Here is a 22,408-nt window from a genome sequence, read left to right on the forward strand (position 1 = left end):
CTGTACATGATACAACCATTCCCCGGGACACATGGGTCCCACTGGAGCCACCCTAGCGTCCTCTCTTCCACTCTCTATAGCCAATCTTCCAGCCAGTCCTGCAGATGCTACCCCTGAAATCTATCCCAAGTCCAGCCACCTCCCACTTCTGCCAGTGCTGTGTCTCTAATCCAGCCACAATCGTTATCTCTCGGAATCACGACAGCCACCTAACCAGTTTCCCTGATTTTTACCTCTGTCTCCCGCAATTTTTTTTAGTATTTATTTCACTGTGCCAGGTCTTAGTTACTGCATTCAAACTCTTAGTTGCAGCATATGGGATCTAGTTCCCCAACCAAGGATCGAACCCTGGCCCCTGCATTGGGAATGTGGCATCTTACCCATTGGATCACCAGGGAAGTCCTGAGATCCAGTTCCTTCTAGGATGATAACCTTCCACGACTTCAGAAAGAACACCAAAGCCCCTGCTTGATCTGACCTCCCAAACCCTCTCAAAGCAAGCTCCCCCCTGCTACTCCTCAAACGTCCTAAACACACCATCTTTTATATCTGCTGGTCGGTCTTCCAGAGACTCTGTTTCTCCAATGCTTCGGGCAAGACTTCAGTCCCTTTCTTCAGATCTCCACGATTTAAGGCCAGCTGCTCAGAAAAGCCTTCTTATTTCTGAAACAGAAATAGACCCACAGACCCAGAAAACAGACTTATGGTTACCAAGTGGGAAAGGGGAGGGAGAGATATGTTCAGAGTTTGGGCCTAGCAGAAACACACTGCCATATATAATATATATGTTCATAAACGACATGGTCTGACTGTATAGCATGGGGAATTATACTCAATGTCTTGTAATAACCTGTGATGGAAAAGAATCTGAAGGAAAAAATATCTTATATTTACATGTATATAAATGGATACATATACACAGATATATAAAGTCGTATCACTATGCTGTACACCTGAAATGACCACAACAGGGTAAATCAACTATACTCCAATTAAAAAAATTTTTTTAAACAAAGAAAAGAAATGGATAAACAAGATCCCTACTGTAGAGCACAGAGAACTATATCCAACCTCTTGGGATAAACCATAATGGAAAAAAATGTTTTGAAAAATAATGTAAAGAAAAAAAGAAAAATAATGTATATATGTGTCAAACTGAGTCACTTTGCGGCACAGCTGAGACAGGTTGCTGCTACTGCTGCTGCTAAGTCGCTTCAGTCATGTCCGACTCTGTGTGACCCCATAGACGGCAGCCCACCAGGCTCCCCTGTCCCTGGGATTCTCCAGGCAAGAACACTGGAGTGGGTTGCCATTTCCTTCTCCAATGCATGAAAGTGAAAAGTGAAAGAGAAGTCGTTCAGTCTTGTCCAACTCTTCGAGACCCCATGGACTGCAGCCTACCAGGCTCCTCCGTCCATGGGATTTTCCAGGCAAGAGTACAGGAGTGGGGTGCCGTTGCCTTCTCCGGCAGAGACTGGTACAACGCTGTAAATCAACTGTACTTCCTTATTTATTTTTTAAGCCTCCTTAGTCTTTCTGTCTAAAGTTCTGGATCCCAGAGCTCGATCTCTCCTTCTCTCTTAGCCTGAGTTAGTGATTTGCACAAGGCTTATCTCCACCTGGCCTGATTCTCTACATTCATGCCCAGATATCCTTATATAGGACCCCGTGTGCTTGATGCTTGCTATCTCCTCCACCAGAGTGTGGACTCAGGAGGCAGTCTTTCTCCTGATCAATACTTTATCTTCAGTAGAATGAAACAGCCTGAGATAAATAATAATACGTGCTCAGCAGCCATTGTTTCAGACTTTGGGTTTTTCTGCTTGTCTGTTTTTGGGCTTGTGGGATCTAATTCCCTGATCAGGAATCAAACCTGTCCCCCCGTGCAGTGGCCGTACAATGTCCTAACCACTGGATCATCAGGGGATTCTCCAAATGAATGGGTGTGCCCCTCTCAAAGGCTTGGTGGGAGGGATTTATAAGCTAACGTGCAACAAGCAGACCAACGCGCGCCCCTGAGCAAAATCGTCATTGTTAAGTCCTCAATGTTCATTAAAAGGACTGACGCTGATGCTGAAGCTCTGATACTTTGGCGCCCTGATGCGAAGAACTGACTCTTTGGAAAAGACCCTGATGCTGGGAAAGATTGAAGGCAGCAGGAAAAGGAGACTACAGAGGATGAGATGGTTGGATGGAATCACTGACTCAATGGACATGAGTCTGAGTAAACTCCGGGAGTTGGTGATGGACGGGAGTCCTGGCGTGCTGCAGTCCATGGGGTTGCAAAGAGTGAAACACGACTGAGCAACTGAACTGAAGTAATGATTGAGATTGAGAACTCTGTTCCTGTTGTCAGATTGCCTGGATTCAGCTCCTGGCTCCTCCATTTGAACCTAGACTGCTTCATGCCTCACTTTGCTGACATATAAGATGGAATAACAACAGCACCTAAGGACTTCCCTAGGGGCCCAGTGGCTAAGACTCTGCGCTCTCAGTGCAGGGGCCTGGGTGCAACCCCTGGTCAGGGAGTTACACCCACATGCTGCATCGAAGGTTCTATGTTCTGCAACTAAGACCAGGCACAGCCGAAAAAATAAATGAAATAAAATAAATATTAAAAAAACAAGAAAGCACCTAATTTATAAGATTGCTGTATTATAAGGGTTCTTCTGTGTAATGCAATTAAAACAATTCCCTGGCACAGAGAAAGTGCTCAATAATTGTGTTCTTCAATCTTTGCTACTGCTAGGAAAATCTGCAGGAGATGTGGGTTCGATCCCTGGGCCAGGAAGATCCTCTGGAGAAGGGAATGGCAACCCATTCCAGTATTCTTGCCTGGAGAATCCCATGGACAGAGGAGCCTGATGGGTTACAGTCCATGAGGTTGCAAAGAGTTGGACACGACTGAGTAACTAACATTTACACACTGTTAGAAAAACCGTTAGGACAGCTAATAATAAAATCAGTATGTAAAAATCATCACCATATTATATAATCCAATCAAAGTCTCTGTAAGGTAAGCAGCAGTATGAACCCAATTTGTGGATGGAGAAATCAAGGTTGAAAACACACAATTTGTCTGAAGCATAACCACTGGGAAAATGTGGGTTGGGAATTCCAGTCTGATTCCATACTACATGACCTTCTTGGAAAGGGCCTCCCAAGTTCACACAATCATGCTTTACTCCAACAGTGAAGTAGATTTTTTCTCTTTTACATGGAGCTGGAACGGTGATGGACTCAAGCCTGACCCCTAGTGGATTTCTTGAGGAGAACATGGGAGGGTTCCCTTTCCTCCCCACTCTGGCCAACACTTAACCTTTGACATTTTGATGATAACCTTCCCACCCGTGAGAGATGATACCTAACTGTGGTATTGATTTGAATTTCCCTGATGATGAGTGATGTTGAATACCTTCTCATATATTTGTTGGCCATTTGTAAGTCTTTGGAAAAATGTCTATTTCAGATATTGTGGAGAAGAGTTTGGAGGTTTCTTTAAAAACTAAAAATAGAACTGCCGTATGCTCCACCAATCTTACTTCTGGGTATATCAGTTCAGTTCAGTTCAGCTCAGTCGCTCAGTCGTGTCCGACTCTTTGTGGCCCCGTGAATCGCAGCCCGCCAGGCCTCCCTGTCCATCACCAACTCCCGGAGTTCTCGATAGCCAAAGGCAATAAAGTCACTACCCTGGAGAGATGTCTGTGCCTCACCCCAAGTTCACTGCAGCACTATTCACAACAGCCAAGACTCAGAAACAATGTCTCCAATGATGAATCAATGGATAAAGAAAATGATAAATATCATTATATGCGTATAACTGTAACTGTGTGCTGTGCTCAGCTGTATATAATGCAATAATATTCAGCCTTAAAAAAGAAGGAACTCATGCCATTTGTGACAACATGGATGAACCCAGAGGCTTCGCGCTGAGTGAAGTAAGTCACATGACACCAGTGTGTTAGTGGCTCGGTCAAGTTCAGCTGTTTGCGGTTCCATGAGCTGCAGCCCTCCAGGCTCCTCTGGCCATGGAACTCTCCAGGCAAGTATACATGGAACTCTCCAGGCAAGTATACATGGAACTCTCCAGGCAAGTATACATGGAACTCTCCAGGCAAGTATACATGGAACTCTCCAGGCAAGTATGCCACTCCCTTCTGCAGGGGATCTTCCCAACCCAGGGACTGAACCTGGGTCTCCTGTATTGCAGGCGACTCTTTACCAGCTGAGCCACCAGGAAAGTCCTTATTACTCCCGGTACCTGGAAAAATCATTACAGGGGATACTTGGCATCACACTGAGCCAAGAGCATGGGGAACTTGGGTCAGGATTCAATCTCGTGTTCCTAGAATCATCCATTCTAATTACTGGATCTTCCATTTTTAATGGAAGATTCTTTTTAGAGGATCGCCTGTTCCTCATGAAAAACTACAACGAGGCTTCTGGGTCCACAAAGATGCTGTTTCCAGACTTTTTTTTAAAAACCATGATCTACAGTATTTAATTAACTAGTTTGTTGTTTTTAATTGAAAATGAACCCTCGCTCAACACCAGTATTCAGTAGCTCCTGAAAAGTTTAGGTATTTCCCGTTATCTAACACTTTGGCCACCTGATGGCGAAGAGCCGACTCACTGGAAAAGACCCTGATGCTGGGAAAGACTGAGGGCAAAAGAAGGGGGCGGCAGAGGATATGATGGCTGGATGGCATCACCCCGACTCAGTGGACATGAGTTTGAGCCAACTTCGGGAGATAATGAATTAGGACAGGGGAGCCTGGCATGCTGTAGTCCATGGGGTCGCAGAGTCAGACACAACTTAGTGACTGAACAACAGCAACTTTCTCCTGCGCACCAAACACTGTTGCCCCTCTGGGGAAGTCTTCCAAGGAGGATTACAGTGTACACCTACGGACTTGCATCAGTGCGTGTCTTCATGGTGATCGAGCCTCCCCTTCATTCAAGAGGCTTTGAGTCTATGAACTGACTCATGCTGAGAAATTAGGTAAAAGGCTTTGATCCTAGCATGGGGGCTCAAGTTTGGCCCTTTGTATCTTCCATGTCATAGGTCTTTTAGCGAGCTGTTGTTTTTATTTCTGAAAAACCTTTGTTTAGATTATCACCACCAGAGGTCTCTAAGGGTCCACCATTCCCTAAGCTCTAGTTAGTTAAGTGATCTCTGTTGCCTGGCGTAATCACCGCACTCTCTTTGCACCTTAAGAAAAATTGCTAGCACCTGGGTTGACTCACTGCAGGTTCTGCCCATCTCCATTGAGAGCGTTAAACCCATTTCGAAGACTATTCTTTCTACCAACGATTCCAGACTAGAAAGACAAATCAGAAGAATTCTTTTTAGAGGATCACCTATCCCTCATGAAAAACTACGAGCCTTCTGGGTCCACAAAGAAGAAAGTCTGTTTCCAGACTTTCTTTTTTAAAAAACCGTGCTCCACAGTATTTAATTAACTAGTTTGTTGTTTTTGTATTTAATTAAAGTATAGTCGATTTACAATGTCGGGTCAGTTTCAGGTGAGTAGCACAGTGGTTCATATAAATACATATATATTCCATTTCAGATATATATATATATGGACTGGATTCTTTTCCCTTATAGGTTGTAACAGAATATTGAGCATAGTTCCCTGTGTTATACAGTAGGTCCTTGCTTTGTCTATTTTGTATGGATTACTGTGTTTCTGTTAATCCCAACCTCTATGTCTGTGGGTCTATTTCTGTTCTGTAAATAAGCTCGTTTTTTATATATGTATATATTCCACCTGTAAGTGACATCATATGATATTTGTCAGTAAGAATATATTTTAAAATATGATTTGGTACATATGGTGATTGTAGCCATGAAATTAAAAGATGCTTGCTTCTTGGAAGAAAAGCTATGACCAACCTAGACAGCATATTGAAAAGCAGAGACATTACTTTCCCAACAAAGGTCCATCTAGTCAAGACTATGGTTTTTCCAGTAGTCATGTATGGATGTGAGAGTTGGACTATAAAGAAAGCTGAGCACCGAAGAATTGATGCTTTTGAACTGTGGTGTTGGAGAAGACTCTTGAGAGTCCCTTGGACTGCAAGGAGATCCAACCAGTCAATCGTAAAGGAAATCAGTCCTGAATATCCAGTGGAAGGACTGATGCTGAAGTTGAAGCTCCAATACTTTGGCCACCTGATGTGAAGAACTGACTCATTGGAAAAGACCCTGATGCTGGGAAAGATTGAAGGCAGGAGGAGAAGGGGATGACAGAGGATGAAATGGTTGGATGGCATCACCGACTCGATGGACATGAGTTTGAGTAAGCTCTGGGAGTAGGTGATGGACAGGGAAGCCTGGCGTGCTGCAGTCCATGGGGTCTCAAAGAGTCAGACATGACTGAGCAACTGAACTGACTGACTTATATGTGTATATGTGGAAGGCTGCAGACATCAATACTATGAAGAGGAAAGTGCCTATCCATCTAGGTCCTAATTCTTTCAACAGTAACAAAAATAGCTAATATTTATTGATTACTTTCTAGTGGTAGGAAGCATGCGTGATACAGTTGCATCCTCTGTGGGTCTCATTATTCATGGATCCCACATTTGTAGATGTACTTGCTTGCTGGAATGTATTAAGAACTACCAAGTCAATAGGCATGCATTGCCTTTTCAGAGTCCTTCACAGAAAAGCAGAGCAATGATACCTTTGGGGATCTCAGTGTTGAGAGAGAAGACAACCGAACTCCACCTTCCTGCTTCAGCCTTCCTACTATAAATGGTTCCTTTCGCAGTGTGTATGTTGTATTTTCTTCTTGGTGTTTTTTTGTTTAAAACGCTTCTGAGTATAGTGCTGACACACTCTGGTGTCTTCAGCCCACGAAGGCTGTGATGCATTACCTGGAGAAAATACACATGTGAGATGAGATTCCTTCGGGCTTCAGTTACGCTGCTGTTGGCTGTGAGTTCAGCGTGAGTGAACCAACAATATGTATGGAATAAGCTGTCTTTAAACAGAAACACATAAATCCAAGCTGTGTATTGATCTGTTGGTGCCCATGCTGTGAACGTGTCACCCCGTATTTCGCTCTGGGGCCATGAGTCAGGAGTCACTAACTCAGCATTCATGGCAACTTTTTTGAGCGTAACTATGGCAAATAATGGGAACGGAGTATATCGTTTTACGTGCATGGTGAGCCATGAGACGTCTCCGTGCTTATTTTGTTTTTAGTAATATTCTCATTTTATTTGATTAAATATTGATTTATCTGGCTTTGCCAGGGCTTAGTTGTGGCATGTGAACTCTTAGTTGCGACGTGTGGGAATTAGTTCCCAGACCAGGGATTGAACCTGGGCCCCCTGCGTTTGGGAGGGCAGAATCTGAGCCACGGAACCACCAGGGAAGTCCTTGTCCTTATAGATGAGGAAACCGAGGCTTAGAGAGATCAAGGAAATTGCCTGTCATAAGTTGCACAGTCTGGATTAGTAAATATATCCCTTTGATGACATGCTTGCTGCAAATATATTCTTTGACCATCAATGAATTCTTAAGGAAGATCACAGGTGTTTAGGAAATAGATGTTCTCTGCCAATGGGATTTTCTTTTTCCCATTGCGTGAACTGGGCTGGAAAAGACTGAGGGTAGGAGGAGAAGGGGGTGACCGAGGATGAGAGGTTGAATGACATCACCAACTCAATGGACATGAGTTTGACCAAACTCTGGGAGGTAGTGCAGGACAGGGAAGCCTGGTGTGCTGCAGCCCATGGGGTCGCAAAGAGTTGGACATGACTGAGCGATTGAGCTGAACTGAAAGAGAAAAAAAAAGAAAATGTGAACAGGGCGGGAAGACTCAGTGCAGGGAAATCACGCGAATGTACCTTTGTGATGACATATGAACAGAGTGGGTCAGAGAGGCTCAAAGCTGAATGTACACAGAGATTACCCGAGGACCTTAAAAAGGGTGTAAGTCAATTGGCACTGAGTACTGTTCCTTACAAGTGTTCAGCAAATGATTGTTTGTGTTGCTGTTCTTGTAAATAGAATCTTGAAAGTCTGCAAAACCACAGGGGACGATATTCTCCCTTCCTCCTGAAACTCTGCCTCCTAGTCAGTATCTAAAAAACTTTTCTTGGTCCCGAGGCATAGGGGATCTTAGCTCCTCACCCAGGATTTGAACTCACACCCTCTGTTTTGTAAGGTGAAGTCTTAACCACTGGACTGCAGGGAAGTCCCTGCGGTCTGAATTTTGATTACCTTATTTGTGGGTTAATTTTATGGGTCAACTTGGCTGGGCCATGGTGCTCAGATATTTGGTCAAACCTCATCTTGGAAGTTAAAGGGAATTTTTTTTTTGAGGGGATGAGATTTATTTTATGTACGTGATTAATCTATTTGCTGTTTTTACATATGTTTCGTTTTTTTCCAGCTTTCCTGAGATATATATGATCTGTAACTATGTAAGATTAGGTATACAATGTGATGATTCAATACATACATATATTATGTGAAATGATTACCGTAATAAGGTTACTTAACACCTTGATCACCTTGCAAAGTTACCGTTTGTGTCTGTGTGTGTTGAGAGCATTTAAGACTGACTTTCTTATCAATTTCCAACTACACAATATTAGATCTCCAGAATTTGTTTATCCAGAACTGAAAATGTGTACCCTTTGATCAACACTGCTCATTTCCCCCACTCTCTCAGCCCCTGGTAACCACCAATCTACTCTCTGTTTCTAAGAGTTTAGCTTTTTTAGATTCCACATATAAATGAAATAATATGGTGCTTGTCTCTCTCTGGCTTCAAAGAAGAAAAAAAATGGTTCTCTCATGCATCTTTGTTCATCTCTTTCTCTATAATATTGCTCATGGCAATGCTATAGGGTAAAACTCTAACCCGGAGAGTTAGAGACAGTCAGTAAAGAGCAAGTTTTCCATACTAATCGGTGGACACTGGATTTTGGCAATCCAGTTTTAGCTCTCTGCAGGGTAAGTGCCGTCAACCCCTTCCTATGCTTTACTGCATCTCTAAATGATTCAGCCTGAATACAGAATTAAAACTCAACCCGACGGCATGCTCTATTAGTCCGGGATCATGTGTGCAAACCGCAAAAGTTGGCGTTGGTTAATTTAGACAGTGCTGTGCTTAGTTGCGCAGTCGTGTCTGACTCATCGCGACCCCCATGGACTGCAACCTGCCAGGCTCCTCTGTCCATGGGGATTCTCCAGGCAAGAATACTGGAGTGGGTTGCCATGCCCTCCTCCAGGGGGATCTTCCCAACCCAGAGATCGAACCCAGGTCTCTCGCGTTGCAGGAGGATTCTTTACCATCTGAGTCACCAGGGATACAATTTAGACAGAGAAGCAACTTCTTGCAGATTATATTAGGAGAGGCTCATGAGCACTGCAAAGTAGGTGAAAACTTCAGAGCTGAAAGAAATGAAAGTTTGGTTCTTGACAAGTGCAGGTGAAGGTGACGTGAAGGAAACCCACCAGGCCCTTCTATGTGGTGCGCTTTCTCTCTCTCAACTTTAGGGTCCTTTATTCTTTCTTCTCAGAGAAGGCAATGGCACCCCACTCCAGTACTCTTGCCTGGAAAATCCCATGGATGGAGGAGCCTGGTAGACTGCAGTCCATGGGGTCACTAGGAGTCGGACACGACGGAGCGACTTCACTTTCACTTTTCACTTTCATGCATTGGAGAAGGAAATGGCAACCCACTCCAGTGTTCTTGCCTGGAGAATCCCAGGGACGGGAGAGCCTGGTGGGCTGCCGTCTATGGTGTCGCACAGAGTCGGACACGACTGACATGACTTAGTGGCAGCAGCATTCTTTCCTCTACATCCAGTTTCTCTTGAGTTTGAAAATTCAATTTCTCTGTGATGGAGGAACGTATCTGAAACGACATCCATCCACAGTGGCCACCTGGCTCTATTTGAATGCTTGAGCCACAGTCACTCCATTTTTTTTTTTTAAATAATTTTATTTATTTATTTTTGGATGTGCTGGGTCTTTGTTGCTGCACGCAGGCTTTCTCTAGTTGTGGCTCCATGGGTTCCGGAGCACAGGCTCAGTAGTTGTGGCACAGGGGCTTAGCTGCTCTGCGGCATGCAGAATCCTCCAGGACCAGGGGTCGAACCAGTGTCCCCTACATCGGCAGGCAGATTCTTACCCACTGCGCCACCAGGGAAGTCCAAGCCTCATTCTTTTTTTTAATTTTAATATTTATTTATTTGGTCATGTTGGGTCTTAGTTGCAGCATGCAGAATCTTTAGTTGCAACGTGTGGGATCTAGTTCTCTGACCAGGGATGGAACCCAGGCCCCCTGCACTGGAAGTGTGGAGTGTTAGCCACTGGACTGCCAGGGAAGTCTGAGCCTCATTCCAACACTTCATCTAATCAGCACCCATGTTTCTACCTTTGGTCTTGTCTCAATTATCACTTATTTTTTCTGTTTTAAAAAAATTATTAAAGCAATGAATTTTAATACATTTTATTTTTTAGAGAAGTTTTAGGTGCACAGAAAAATTGAGCAGAAGATACAGAGATTTCTCATATAACCCACACCCCCTTACATGAACAGCCTCCCCATAATCAAAATTCCCCAACATTGGTTCTGATCTATGGACCCACATTGACACATCATTACCACCCAGAGTTCATACACTTTTTTAAAAGGACCCAGTTTTACACAATCAGCAAGTTAAAGTGCTGAGGCTAGAATATATGTACCAAAACCTTATGGTCCATAATCAAAATCCCAAATTTATTTACAGCCAATCACCTTCCATTCGTATCTCAGAATAAAATTCTTTTAATGAGAGTTTTACATGCTCCTTTCCCAATCAAAATTGTAACGTCTTTCCCATGAGAACTATTAAACGTCTTCATGCCCTCCCCTAAATAAATCTCACTATCAGTCACAGTATTTCCAAACCCTGTCCTTGTTATAATTCCGGGTCAGTGAACACCATGCTTTCCCAAACGAATCCCCGTCCTCGGTACATTCCCAGTAAATGAGGCGTCTGTACCAGAAGGGAAACACACATTTTGCAAAGTCTACAGAGAAGAGAGAGGCAATCAAAATAAGAACTCTTTTTATTTTGTACCTTGTCTCTGCCATCACACACACACACACACGTGCATGCACACACGTTCCCACTCCCATCTGCTCTACTCTGTTCCACCATAAGCATATGCAAAACAGTATTGGTGAGGGATTGAGGTTCTGCTGAAAGGTTTCTTTTCAAGGTAACATGGTTGAAGCACTCAGATGCTTGGTGCAATGTGATTTTTCTGACCGTCAGAGAACAATGCATCCCTTATTTCACAATTTAATTGACTGTGAATTCCCTTTGCAGAACCCTCTTGTGATCTCACCCACCCCCTGCCCACATCCCCAAGACCAATATCACCACCTTGAATTCCAAGTCACGACTCTCACCTTCTTCAGAACAGTACTTCCAATATCCTTCATAAGTTTCATTCAAGGAACACCACTTGTGTTTTACCTTGAACTGGACACAGTCATAGAAGATTCCATCTCTATAGCGGAATGGAAAGAAACACTTGCCCTCTAGAGAAAACAAAGATTCAGGTCATCCCTTTCTGGGACTGTTCATTGAGAGGTGACATTACTTTCCTGCTGGGGGCTGGAAGGGGGTTTGTACTCAGAATTCAGAATCAGGACCCAATTTTATTGAACATTTATTGAGTCACACAATATAGCGGAGCTGCGGGAACTCTACTAATAAAGGTTTTTTGTTTGCTTGTTTGTTTTATACTCCTACATCCGTCCCACTATTTTCTAGGGCATCAACCGTCTTGAAATTTTGCTCAGCATTTAACCCCAGTTCCAGAAATATACCTTAAGCTTAGAAACATAACTGTGGGCATCTATCTATTAAATGATTACCACCACCTCCTGCCACATCTCTTTTCTTCATCCTCTTTCACCATCGTACACCCTCATCCTCACACGCACACATAGGCACGAACACACACAGCTATTTATACTATTATATTTGTGGTTTATTTCCATACTTGATCATGTCAATATGAGGTATTTCTCACCCCCAGCACTATTTTTGTTTATAATATTCCTAATTACTACTGGACACTTTTTTTCTATATGAACTTTAAAATCAGGTATTTTTGTATTAGACTGGCAGAAATTAAAGAGTAGAAACAGGTAGAGCCAGTGAAATTTCAGAGTGGCTTCTCCATCTTGTTTCTGTTTTGTTTCTTGGCTGCACCATGTGGGATCTAAGCTCCCTGACCAGGGATCGAACCCCAGTCACCTGCACTGCAAGGCAGATTCTTAATCAATAGACCACCAGGGAAGTCCCTATATTACACTTTATGAAAGGAGGAAAAAGATTATCTTTTTTAACCAGGAAAATATCCCACTGATTTCCCCATTTTTACAATTTTTTTTTAAAAACATGCTTTTGAGCAGAAGTTTTCCGATCAACTTACCTTTGACTTCTGGGAGATGAGTTATAGTTTCTGCAAAATAAATTTGAAGTCGACAGTTACTTCATTATTCTCACATCTTCCATCCAAGAACACGGCATGATTGTCTACTTTTTCAGGAATGTGGTTTCTGTTCTTCAATATGATTATATCATTTGCTTTATATAAGTCCTGCATATTTCTTGCTGATGTAACCCCAAAACATTTTGTGACATTGATATAAAACAGAATGACTTCATTTTCTATCAGTGTCTAGTTGGTTCTTACCAGTTTAGAGAAAAACTACTGATTAATGGATTAATATGTCCATCTGCAATTCAGTCATATAGCCTGATTCTCTTTCTAAAGCTAGTCATCTACTAGTCTTCCTAAGGACTTTAAGTATACAAGCATGAAATAATTTTGCCTGTTATGTTCTGTAGGCTTACAGATAAGTTCCTTTTGAAAATCGCACATACATGAGGACCACCTCTTTCCAATGATTTTCATCGGTTCTATTTACAATAGACACCTCAGTGGTTTCCTGGTTTTAGTTGGAATGACATTAGGATTAAGGATGTTCATTTCAGCATTGTTCATAACAGTAAAAGAAAAGAGAAAAGAATCCAAAAATATCAATCACTAAGGGAATTTTAAAACAAAATACAGCTTTATAATATCATACAGACATCAGAAAAGATGAGCATATACATAGATATGGAAACATTTATACTTTGTTTTCAGATGACAAAGGGCATTTTCTGTTTTATTTCATTCTGTAAGATGCTATTTTTGCAAAAATGAAATCATGTTATAAAATTATATGTAATGAAGATATTTGATGATCTAAAAATATTATCAGCAAAGAGTTCAGTAAGATTATGATTTTTCTCTTTTTTTTCCTTAGCTATTTTTAACATGGAATGTCCTTTATCTTATACACAAGCACATAATAAAGCAGTTTCATGAAAAATATGATTTCTTACCAGGAAAAGAAGTACATTATTCAATTGCTTCACATTTTATTGCAAAATTTTAAAAGACTTTTCAACTCACCCATAGTTGGTAAATATGTATCTGAAAGACACAATTTTAAACAAATTTTCATTTCACTAGATTTAGCCTTTAAAATAAAATAAAATAAATACTTTACCAAATTATTCTAGTAAAAATAATATTTTAAAGGTAAAAATTCAATGTTTATTTCCAGTGGTGTTATTGTGGGTGACTTCTAATTTTTTCTTTTGCTTTAACTGTACTTTCCAAATTTTGTGAGTGAATAAGGCACAAATTAAAGTTATTTTTGAAACAAAGACATTCAGCAGGCAAAAGTAAAGGATTTACTTTTTCCACCTTCCCTACAAAATAAATCACACAATAATAGGAAAAAATGTATTTTATCATTTCACCATTATTTCTTGTTTTGTTTTATTCTATTTCTTTTCAGTACTGTCAGCAAAGTACAATTTGAAGCAACCATTTACTTAACTGTCTTAAAATGAGGTCCAATTAGTTTTAGCGTCTATTAAAAAAGGATCTTTTCAACAATTTCTCGGGTTTGTTGTGAGGATTAAATCAAAAACATACGTTTTGGGCTCTGCCCAGTAGAGAGCAGTTAGCGAGCACTTCGAATATGGTAGCAATTGTACTGCAACAATCCTGATTATTTTCTACCATCAAGTGGAAAACTTATTCAAGCTTGCAATGGGATGTGCTTAGTCGCTTCATTCGTGTCTAACTCTTTGCAACCCCATGGACTGCAGCAGGCCAGGCTTTCATGTCCATACATTCAGTATGCCACCCAACCATCTCATCCCCTGTCGTCCCCTTCTCCTCCTGCCTTCAGTCTTTCCCAGCATCAGGGTCTTTTCCAAAGAGTCAGTTCTTCGCATTAGGTGGCCAAAGTATTGGAGCTTCAGCCTCAGCATCAGTCCTTCCAATGAATATTCGGGGTTGATTTCCTTTAGGACTGACTGGTTTGATCTCCTTGCAGTCCAACTGACTCTCAAGAGTCTTCTCCAACACCACAGTTCAAAAGCATCAATTCTGTGGCACTCAGCTTTCTTTATAGTCCAAGTCTCACACCCACACATGACTACTGGAAAAACCATAGTTTGACTAGACAGACTTTGTCGGCAAAGTGATGTCTCTGCTTTTTAATACGCTGTCTAGTTTGATCATAGCTTTTCTTCCAAAGAGCAAGGGTCTTTTAATTTCACGGCTGCAGTCACCATCTGTAATGATTTTGGAGCCCAAGAAAATAAAGTCAGTCACTGTTTCCAACCACAGTGCCTCAGATTTTCTTCTATAAAATGAGGACCAAAACTTTACCTACCCCAAGGGACTGTTAAGGGGGTGGCAGAGGGTGAGATGGTTGGATGGCATCATTGACTCCCTGGACATGAGTCTGAGGAAACTCCCGGAGATAGCGAAGGGACAGGGGAGCCAGGTGGGCTTCAGTCCATGGGGTTGCAAAGAATGGGACATGACTGAGCCATTGAACAACAAGGAACTGTTAGGAGGAACAGATTATTACGCATATAAAGTACTTAGAATAGTGCCTGAAACAAAGAACTTAATAGCTTGTAACTGCTATTGTTACCCAGAATGTTATAACTACTGAAATATTATCACCATCATCATCATCATCATCATTTCATCACAACTGTCATCATTAATAAGATTCAAGCCAGTGTACAAGACATTGGGTTGGCCAAAAGATTTCATTCCAGGTTTTTGCATAATATCTTACGGGAAAACCCGAGCAGACTTTTGTGGCCAACCCAGTACTGGTTTCACAGTATCACCTGTGCTATATAAAAGTATAATGTGAGCCTCACTGCTTAATGCTAGAAATGTTTTCTTCCACTCACGCAGAAGGGAGAGCACTAGACAATTCGGAAATGCTTGCACGACACAAAGATTTTAAATATTTTTAAAAGGAGACCTGACCTAATCACAACAGCAAAGAATTACGCAGCATTCGTGGTAGGAATGTAAAATAGTACAGCCCCCAAGAAGTTTCTCCGAAGATTCAAAACAGAATTGCCATAGGATCCAGGAACCCCACATCTGGGTATTTATCTGAGAGAACCGAAGCCAGGATCTTGACGAGATCTTCACTAGCATATCATATCATCGCAGCACTATCTACAGTAGCCGAGAAGGCAACGGCACCCCACTCCAGTACTCTTGCCTGGAAAATCCCATGGACAGAGGAGCCTGGAAGGCTGCAGTCCATGGGGTCGCTGAGGGTCGGACACGACTGAGTGACTTCACTTTCACTTTTCACTTTCCTGAGTTGGAGAAGGAAATGGCAACCCACTCTGGAGTTCTTGCCTGGAGAATCCCAGGGACGGGGGAGCCTGGTGGGCTTCCATCTATGAGGTCGCACAGAGTCGGACACGACTGAAGTGACTTAGCAGCAGCAGCAAGACATGGAAGCAACCTAAATGTCCATCGATGATGAATGGGTAAAGACATGGTTTATATACACAACAGAATATTTTTCAGCCTTAAAAGGAAGGAAATCCAGACATGGGCAAAGATGTGGATGAACCTGGAGGGCATATTATGCCAAAAGAAATAAACTAGACCTAGGAGAAAAAACACTGCCTGATTCTACTTTATATGAAGCATCTAAACCAGTCAAACGCATTCTGTGAATGTTGTCACTAACGTTTACTTGCTAAGTTATGTTCGACTCTTTTGTGACCCCGAGGACTGTAGCCACCCACCCTGCAGCAGGAAATGGCACCCCACTCCAGTATTCTTGCCTGGAAAATTCCATGGACAGAGGAGCTTGGTGGGCTACTGTCCGTGGGATTGCAAAGAGTCAGACACGACTGAGCGACTAACACTTTGCTGAAGTTTAACTATTAGCGTTAGCCCGTGGGCGGTCCAACCCCACAGGAGACAGAAATGGTAACAGGCAACAGATGACAATCCCAGAACCCTGGGTTCACATGGCATATCAGGGCCTGGCCGCCTGGACTGTCCTTCCTGCAAGTGACCCCACTGTCATGGGATCCCTGAGTACTCCTCAAAGCTTGTTCTAGCGGAGAAATTATGCTTTGGCCATGGCAAATTTTTCACCCTGGAACAAGATCAATCGGATGAGCCTTCTGTGAAGTCTGGCCAGGTCAGTCACATGTCCAACTTCAGGAAAGACAGACAGGTGATTTAGGTTGTTGTTGGTGGTCAGTTCATGTCCAACTCTTTGCGACCCCATGGACTGTAGCCTGCCAGGCTCCTCTGTCTATGGGGTCCTTCAGGCAAGAATACTGGAGTGGGCAGCCATTCTCTTCTCCAGGGGATCTTCCCAACCCAGGGATTGAACCTGGGTCTCCTGCTTTGCAGGCAAATTCTTTACCATACAGGATCCAAAACCTACTATCTCATCGCTCCTAAGATGCTAAAATACTCGGCTTTTCATGTTCGAACATTTCCAATATCAGAATGCCCCCTTACACCTGCTGGCATCTTATTATCTGCAGATCAGGTTGCTATGGAGATGTGGTGGTTATGCCTGCACTAAAGATGACGGTCTTCAAGAAGTCAGCGTCAAAACGAGTAGTACGGATGTCTGTGGCTCAAGAGAGAAATCCTCGGAGGCAAGAATAGGCTTTGTTAACTTCTGGGTTACAAGAGGAGAGAGAGGCAGTGAATAAGCAACAGTTTCAAAGATTCAAAGCAGATCACCACTACCTACTTGTTAAGACCGGCTCACTGCCCAGGACCAATGAGTTTTAATTGTTTTATGCATTGTTTCAAGAAATGCTGCCATCACTGAGATTCTGCGCAGCCAAAAGATAATGCTATATGGAAAAATAGGACTTTAATAATTCAGAAGGCCAGTCACAACAAGTAGAGAAATTTTAGGAACAGCTTAACTAGCTTCTCTCGTGTATAATTTCCTTCTCATGAATGTACAAAAGTGACATCTTGTAAAAAAAAACCTATGTACAAGCAAAAGTGTTGTTTTTCTACAAGTGTGAAAAATCTAACTGAGAAGGCAGTAGTAGTCATGGTTATACCAAGAGCATCTTTTCCTTTTTTAAAAAACTTTTAATCAATACTATGTTTGACTTGTCTTTCCATGCAAAGATGACCTGAAGAATACTCGAAAATAGTTTGTGCAAGGTCATAGTTTTTTTGCCACTCCATAAAAAAGTTATTTTGACAACTCTATGTAAGTCTCTTCAGACATGTAAGAAATGCACCCATAATGAAATCCCTTCTTTTACTGTCAATTTTTAACAGTTGAAGGCAACATGATTTTGGTAAAAAGAATTAAATAGTCTTTCCAAAAATTAGTTCCATTTTCGAAAACCTCTCCATAAGGCATTTAAAATATATTAGCATGGGAACTCCCTGGTGGACCAGTAATTAGAACTCCATGTTTTCACTGCCAAGGGCCCAGGGAACTAAGATTTCACAAGCCTCACTGTGTAGCCAAACCCCCCAACCACCCCCCCCCCAAAAAAACAAGACAAAAGTTCACAAACAAAATATATTAGCATGAAAGAAGACACATGGTCATCAAGGAACATGACTTCTGTCAACAAAATTTTCTAAAACACCCTCGGGCTTCCCTGATGGTCCAGTGGTTAAGACTGCATGCCGCTAATGCAGAGGTCATGGGTTCAATCCCTGGTCAGGGAGCTAAGATTCCACATGCCAAAAGGATTTTTTTTAACATCAAAAAAAAATAAGTTCATCAGTGGATTTTATTTTCAAAAAAAAAAGAAAAATACAGAGTATCTTTTTCTTTCTGAGGGAACATGAGATAAAGATGGCCCTTACCCTTCCTGGCGCCTCTGATCTGATGACACATGGCAGGAGAGGTTTTCAACCATCCAGCCCCAGGCACTGTCACGTCGCTGCTCACCTCCATGTTGGAGACCGGCCACACTGTGGAACCAGTAGATTGAAACCGACAGAAGCCCCACGGGCAGCGCCATGCCCCTCCTCCAAGGAGCAGCCCACCAGGAGTGGACTCTCCCGAGTTTATAGCCACACCGCCCCATCTCCTCCCTGTCCCCTCCCCTTCGTCCCGCCTCCTCTTTCTCCTTCTTCTGTTTTCCCATCAACCCCAGTCCCCTCCTTCCCCCTTCCTCTTCTCACCTGCCTTCTCTGCCTTCACCTCCTCCTCTTTCTTCACCTTCCTCTTCTCTTTCTCTTGGCCCCAAAGCCAGACCTCCTTCTTTTTCATAGGAAGATACACACACAGACACACAAATAATAATAAGCTGGCACTCAATAAGACAAGGATTAGAAGTCATCACAAGGAATTTCCAGTTGTTTCCATGACAACAAGGATCACGGGAGCAGTCAGAGATTCATCCGAGTCTTGGACCTTACCAGTCTTTGCAAGCCAGGGCTGAAGAATCCCCTGCAGGATGCCAGAGAGGCTGCCTGGGGAAGCAGGTTTGCTTCAGGAATACAAACATCTCAGTGTACGCTCCGTGAACCTTCGGTGTGAACCACCGTTCTCTCGTGGCCCTGGATAATCTAGCTAATGAGTCACAGGTGACCTCGCAGTTCCGGGAACGAGCAATACACCGTTTATGGTCACTTACATCCCACAACTCTGAGAAGTACGGTTAATGCTCAGTTATGCAGCGAGCAGTACAAACTTGGACTCGGTTATGGTAATTGTTGCTTTCTCTTCTTGTTCTTTAAAAAAACCAAACTACCAGCAGCGCTAGTGGTAAAGAATCTGCCTGCCGGCGCAGGAGATGCAAACCACTCGGGTTTGATCCCTGGGTCGGAAAGATCCCCATGACTAGGAAGTGGCAACCCACTCCAGCATTCTTGCCTGGAAAATTCCATGGAGAATTCCATGGAGAGAGGAGCCTGACGGCTACAGTCCATGGGGTTGCAAAGCGTCGGACACACACACACACACACACACACACACACACACACACACTTCCCTTCATTCTAGAAAATTCTCAGGTTCTAGGAGCTTCATTGTCCAGCTGAAACCTGTCCACTTCCTTGTAGCTCCAGGAACTCTTTCTCCTCTGTTCATTAATATTCTTGTCTATGATCCCAGCCCCCGCAAGACCCCATTAATATATCCATGATTGAATTTTATGAGCCTCATAGATATGCATGAGATCCCCTTGGGACATCATTAACCATGGGGTTATCCCACCCAAACTGCCCCTGATTGTAACCACTTACAGAGAACCCTCCTTGGGGGAACTGCAGTCTCATCCTACAGAAGGGTTGGAGCCAAAACAATCAGGCCAGTCCCCAGATAATCCAGCGATTTTGGAAGCAAAACCTTAAAGAAGGCTTGGAAGACAGCTAGGGTGGAAAACGACTCTCTTAAAGGTAAACTTCAACCTAGAAACCCAGGAGGGTGTGAGAATCTAGACCTGGGGGCCCCCACAGCAAGGAAGGGAGGGGTCTAGAGCCACGCTGTCCACTGCGAGAAATATGATGTGAGGTATTTGTATCATGGTGGTCACACTGATAATAAGAAAAAGAAGAAACAGCGCCATTTAAAAAATAATATATTTTGTTGAACCATGATATCTAAAATATCACCTTAACATGTCTTCAACATAATATTGATGAGATACTTTACGTTTTTTTTCACCCTGCATCTTCAGAGTCCAGTATTTTATGCTTACAACCTGTGATGATTTGAACTAGCTGCATTCCAAATGCTAACGGGCCACAAGTGGCCACCATATTGGACAACGCGGTTCTAGAGCTCTGGAAATGAAAAGCCAGAGAAAGTGGGGGCGGGAGCCTTGAGGGCGGGTGGGGAGTGGGTGAAATCCCAGTGTGTGAACAATGTCGGGCTAAGGAAGGCTGCCTTCCTCCTGACTTTGGGGGAAAGAGACGGAAGAAAAGGAAACTAGCCCGGACAGATTGCCTGCTGAGTTTCTGCTACTGGACAAATAGCTTCACGGTTCTGTGAAGCTTGGCATTCACGCCTCTAAGGTAAGGTTCACTCTTTCTGTTTGTTGAGGGAGGAAGCTGAAATTCAGAGAGATCTTCCCGAGGTCCTGTTCGCCTCTCTCCAAAGGCAGCCTGGATCCGTAATAGAAGAGGGGTGTGTGTGTCTGGGAGGGAGTCTTACGTGGAGGTTTTATTTGCTGCTGACGAGCGGAAGGACTCGGCATTTTGAAGGTAGTCCATACTCCAGTGGCTTTATGCCCATGAGCTCCCTTAATCCTCACAATAGCTGTCGTAGTTGGGTTATTATATCCACTTGACAAACAGGAAAGTTGAAAACTGGAAGTCAGAGAGGTGAAATGACCTTTCCAAGGCTACCCAGCAGACAAATGGAAGAGGTGGGCTCTGAGCCCTGATTGGTTGGGTGCCATTCTTTTCTCATTGCTCCACTGTGATATTTTTGGCTTAAGAAAACCAGAGAGTGGAGGCTGTAGGCTAGACTGTTCCCTGGCCTCCCACCCAGCACCTTAATACTACCTGGTGTGGCTATTCTTGTCCTCTACCTTGGGTGATAGATGCAGATGCCTCAGATCTGACTGTTGAAGTCAAAAATGGTGTACAGTTCCTTTTGGTAGTTGCCAAATAAACAATATAAATAGTAGGGTTGTGGAATACTTACTAAATGAATAGATAAAAGGATGGATGAAGAAAAGATGGGGAGATGGAAGGATGGATAATGGACAGAAGAACTGAAGGATGCACGGATTGGGAGGAAGGATGGGTAGATGGATGGAAGGATGGATGATGGATAGATGGACAGAAGGACCGAAGGAAGTATGAATGGATGAATAGATGAATGGAAACAGGTGAACAGAGATTAAGAACACAGGCTATCATTAAGTAGGGGAAGCATTTGCTAGACAGTAACATTCTCTGATGGTGACTGCAGCCATGAAATTAAAAGACACTTACTCCTTGGAAGGAAAGTTATGACCAACCTAGACAGCATATTAAAAAGCAGAGATATTACTTTGCCAACAAAGGTCCATCTAGTCAAGGCTACGGTTTTTCCAGTGGTCATGTATGGATGTGAGAGTTGGACTGTGAAAAAAGCTGAGCGCCAAAGAATTGATGCTTTTGAACTGTGATGTTGGAGAAGACTCTTGAGAGTCCCTTGGACTGCAAGGAGATCCAACCAGTCCATCCTAAAGGAGATCAGTCCTGGGTGTTCATTGGAAGGACTGATGTTGAAACTGAAACTCCGATACCTTGGCCACCGCATGTGAAGAGTTGACTCATTGGAAAAGACCCTGATGCTGGGAGGGATTGGGGGCAGGAGGAGAAGGGGATGACAGAGGATGAGGTGGCTGGATGGCATCACCGACTCAATGCACATGAGTTTGGGTGAACTCCGGGAGTTGGTGATGGACAGGGAGGCCTGGCGTGCTGCAATTCATGGGGTCGCAAAGAGTGGGACACGACTGAGTGAGCGACTGAACTGAATTGAACATTCTCTGAAAACTTTGGCAGACAATAACAAAAAGGAAAAGAGAGAGGAAAATCATAAAATATTCCCAAAGTAAGTTTGCTTAATTAACTAATTGTAGGAGGTCTTGCTTGGAGTCACTCTGCCAGAGGTCAGTGAAGCGTCCACACGGTCTCTTAATCGCTATGAAATGCTGGCTCTGAGGAAGACGCAGGCATTGTGCTTTGCCCTATAGATGTTCCGTAAATTTGGTCCCTAAGAGCTACTTTATAAAGTTAATCCACCCTTAAGCCAGCTATCCATGTAGATTTGAAATTTTGCCATTTTAAATTTGTAATTTTGTAGTTTTGCTTTTCTGCAAAGGCTCTTCTATGTTTTCTCTCCCAGTCTTAATTATTTGTGTGTCTGTGTATATATGCACATCCAACATGTATGTATTTGTGTAAATGCATTTAAATATCTATCATGCGTCTGCCTGCAATGCAGGAGACACAGGAGATGCGAGTTTGATCCCTGGGTCAGGAAGGTCCCCTGGAGGAGGGCACGGCAACCGACTCCAGTAT

The 22,408-nt window shown here is 43.0% G+C and overlaps 1 protein-coding gene across 1 annotated transcript; it reads right to left on the bottom strand.

The window, feature by feature from the left end:
- Window positions 1-10,904: 10,904 nt before the first annotated feature.
- Window positions 10,905-18,405, bottom strand: LOC128063993 (binder of sperm protein homolog 1-like). The gene is made up of 4 exons (XM_052656816.1): window positions 18,333-18,405; window positions 12,467-12,496; window positions 11,433-11,564; window positions 10,905-11,047 (listed from the first exon to the last, which is right to left on the bottom strand). The coding sequence occupies exons 1-4, from the start codon at window positions 18,403-18,405 to the stop codon at window positions 10,905-10,907; spliced, it is 378 nt and encodes a 125-aa protein (XP_052512776.1).
- Window positions 18,406-22,408: the final 4,003 nt, after the last annotated feature.

This window comes from Budorcas taxicolor, chromosome 18 (genome assembly GCF_023091745.1).
Source record: "Budorcas taxicolor isolate Tak-1 chromosome 18, Takin1.1, whole genome shotgun sequence".
NCBI classification, from domain to species: Eukaryota; Metazoa; Chordata; class Mammalia; order Artiodactyla; family Bovidae; genus Budorcas; species Budorcas taxicolor.

Coding starts and splice junctions, on each gene's coding strand:
- LOC128063993 (XM_052656816.1), bottom strand. CDS start 18,405: ATGGCGCTGCCCGTGGGGCTTCTGTCGGTTTCAATCTACTGGTTCCAC. Junction 11,565..12,466: donor TCATCTCCCAGAAGTCAAAG/GTAAGTTGATCG, acceptor TGTTTTCTCTAG/AGGGCAAGTGTTTCTTTCCA. Junction 11,048..11,432: donor GAAGTACTGTTCTGAAGAAG/GTGAGAGTCGTG, acceptor TCTTCTCTGTAG/ACTTTGCAAAATGTGTGTTT.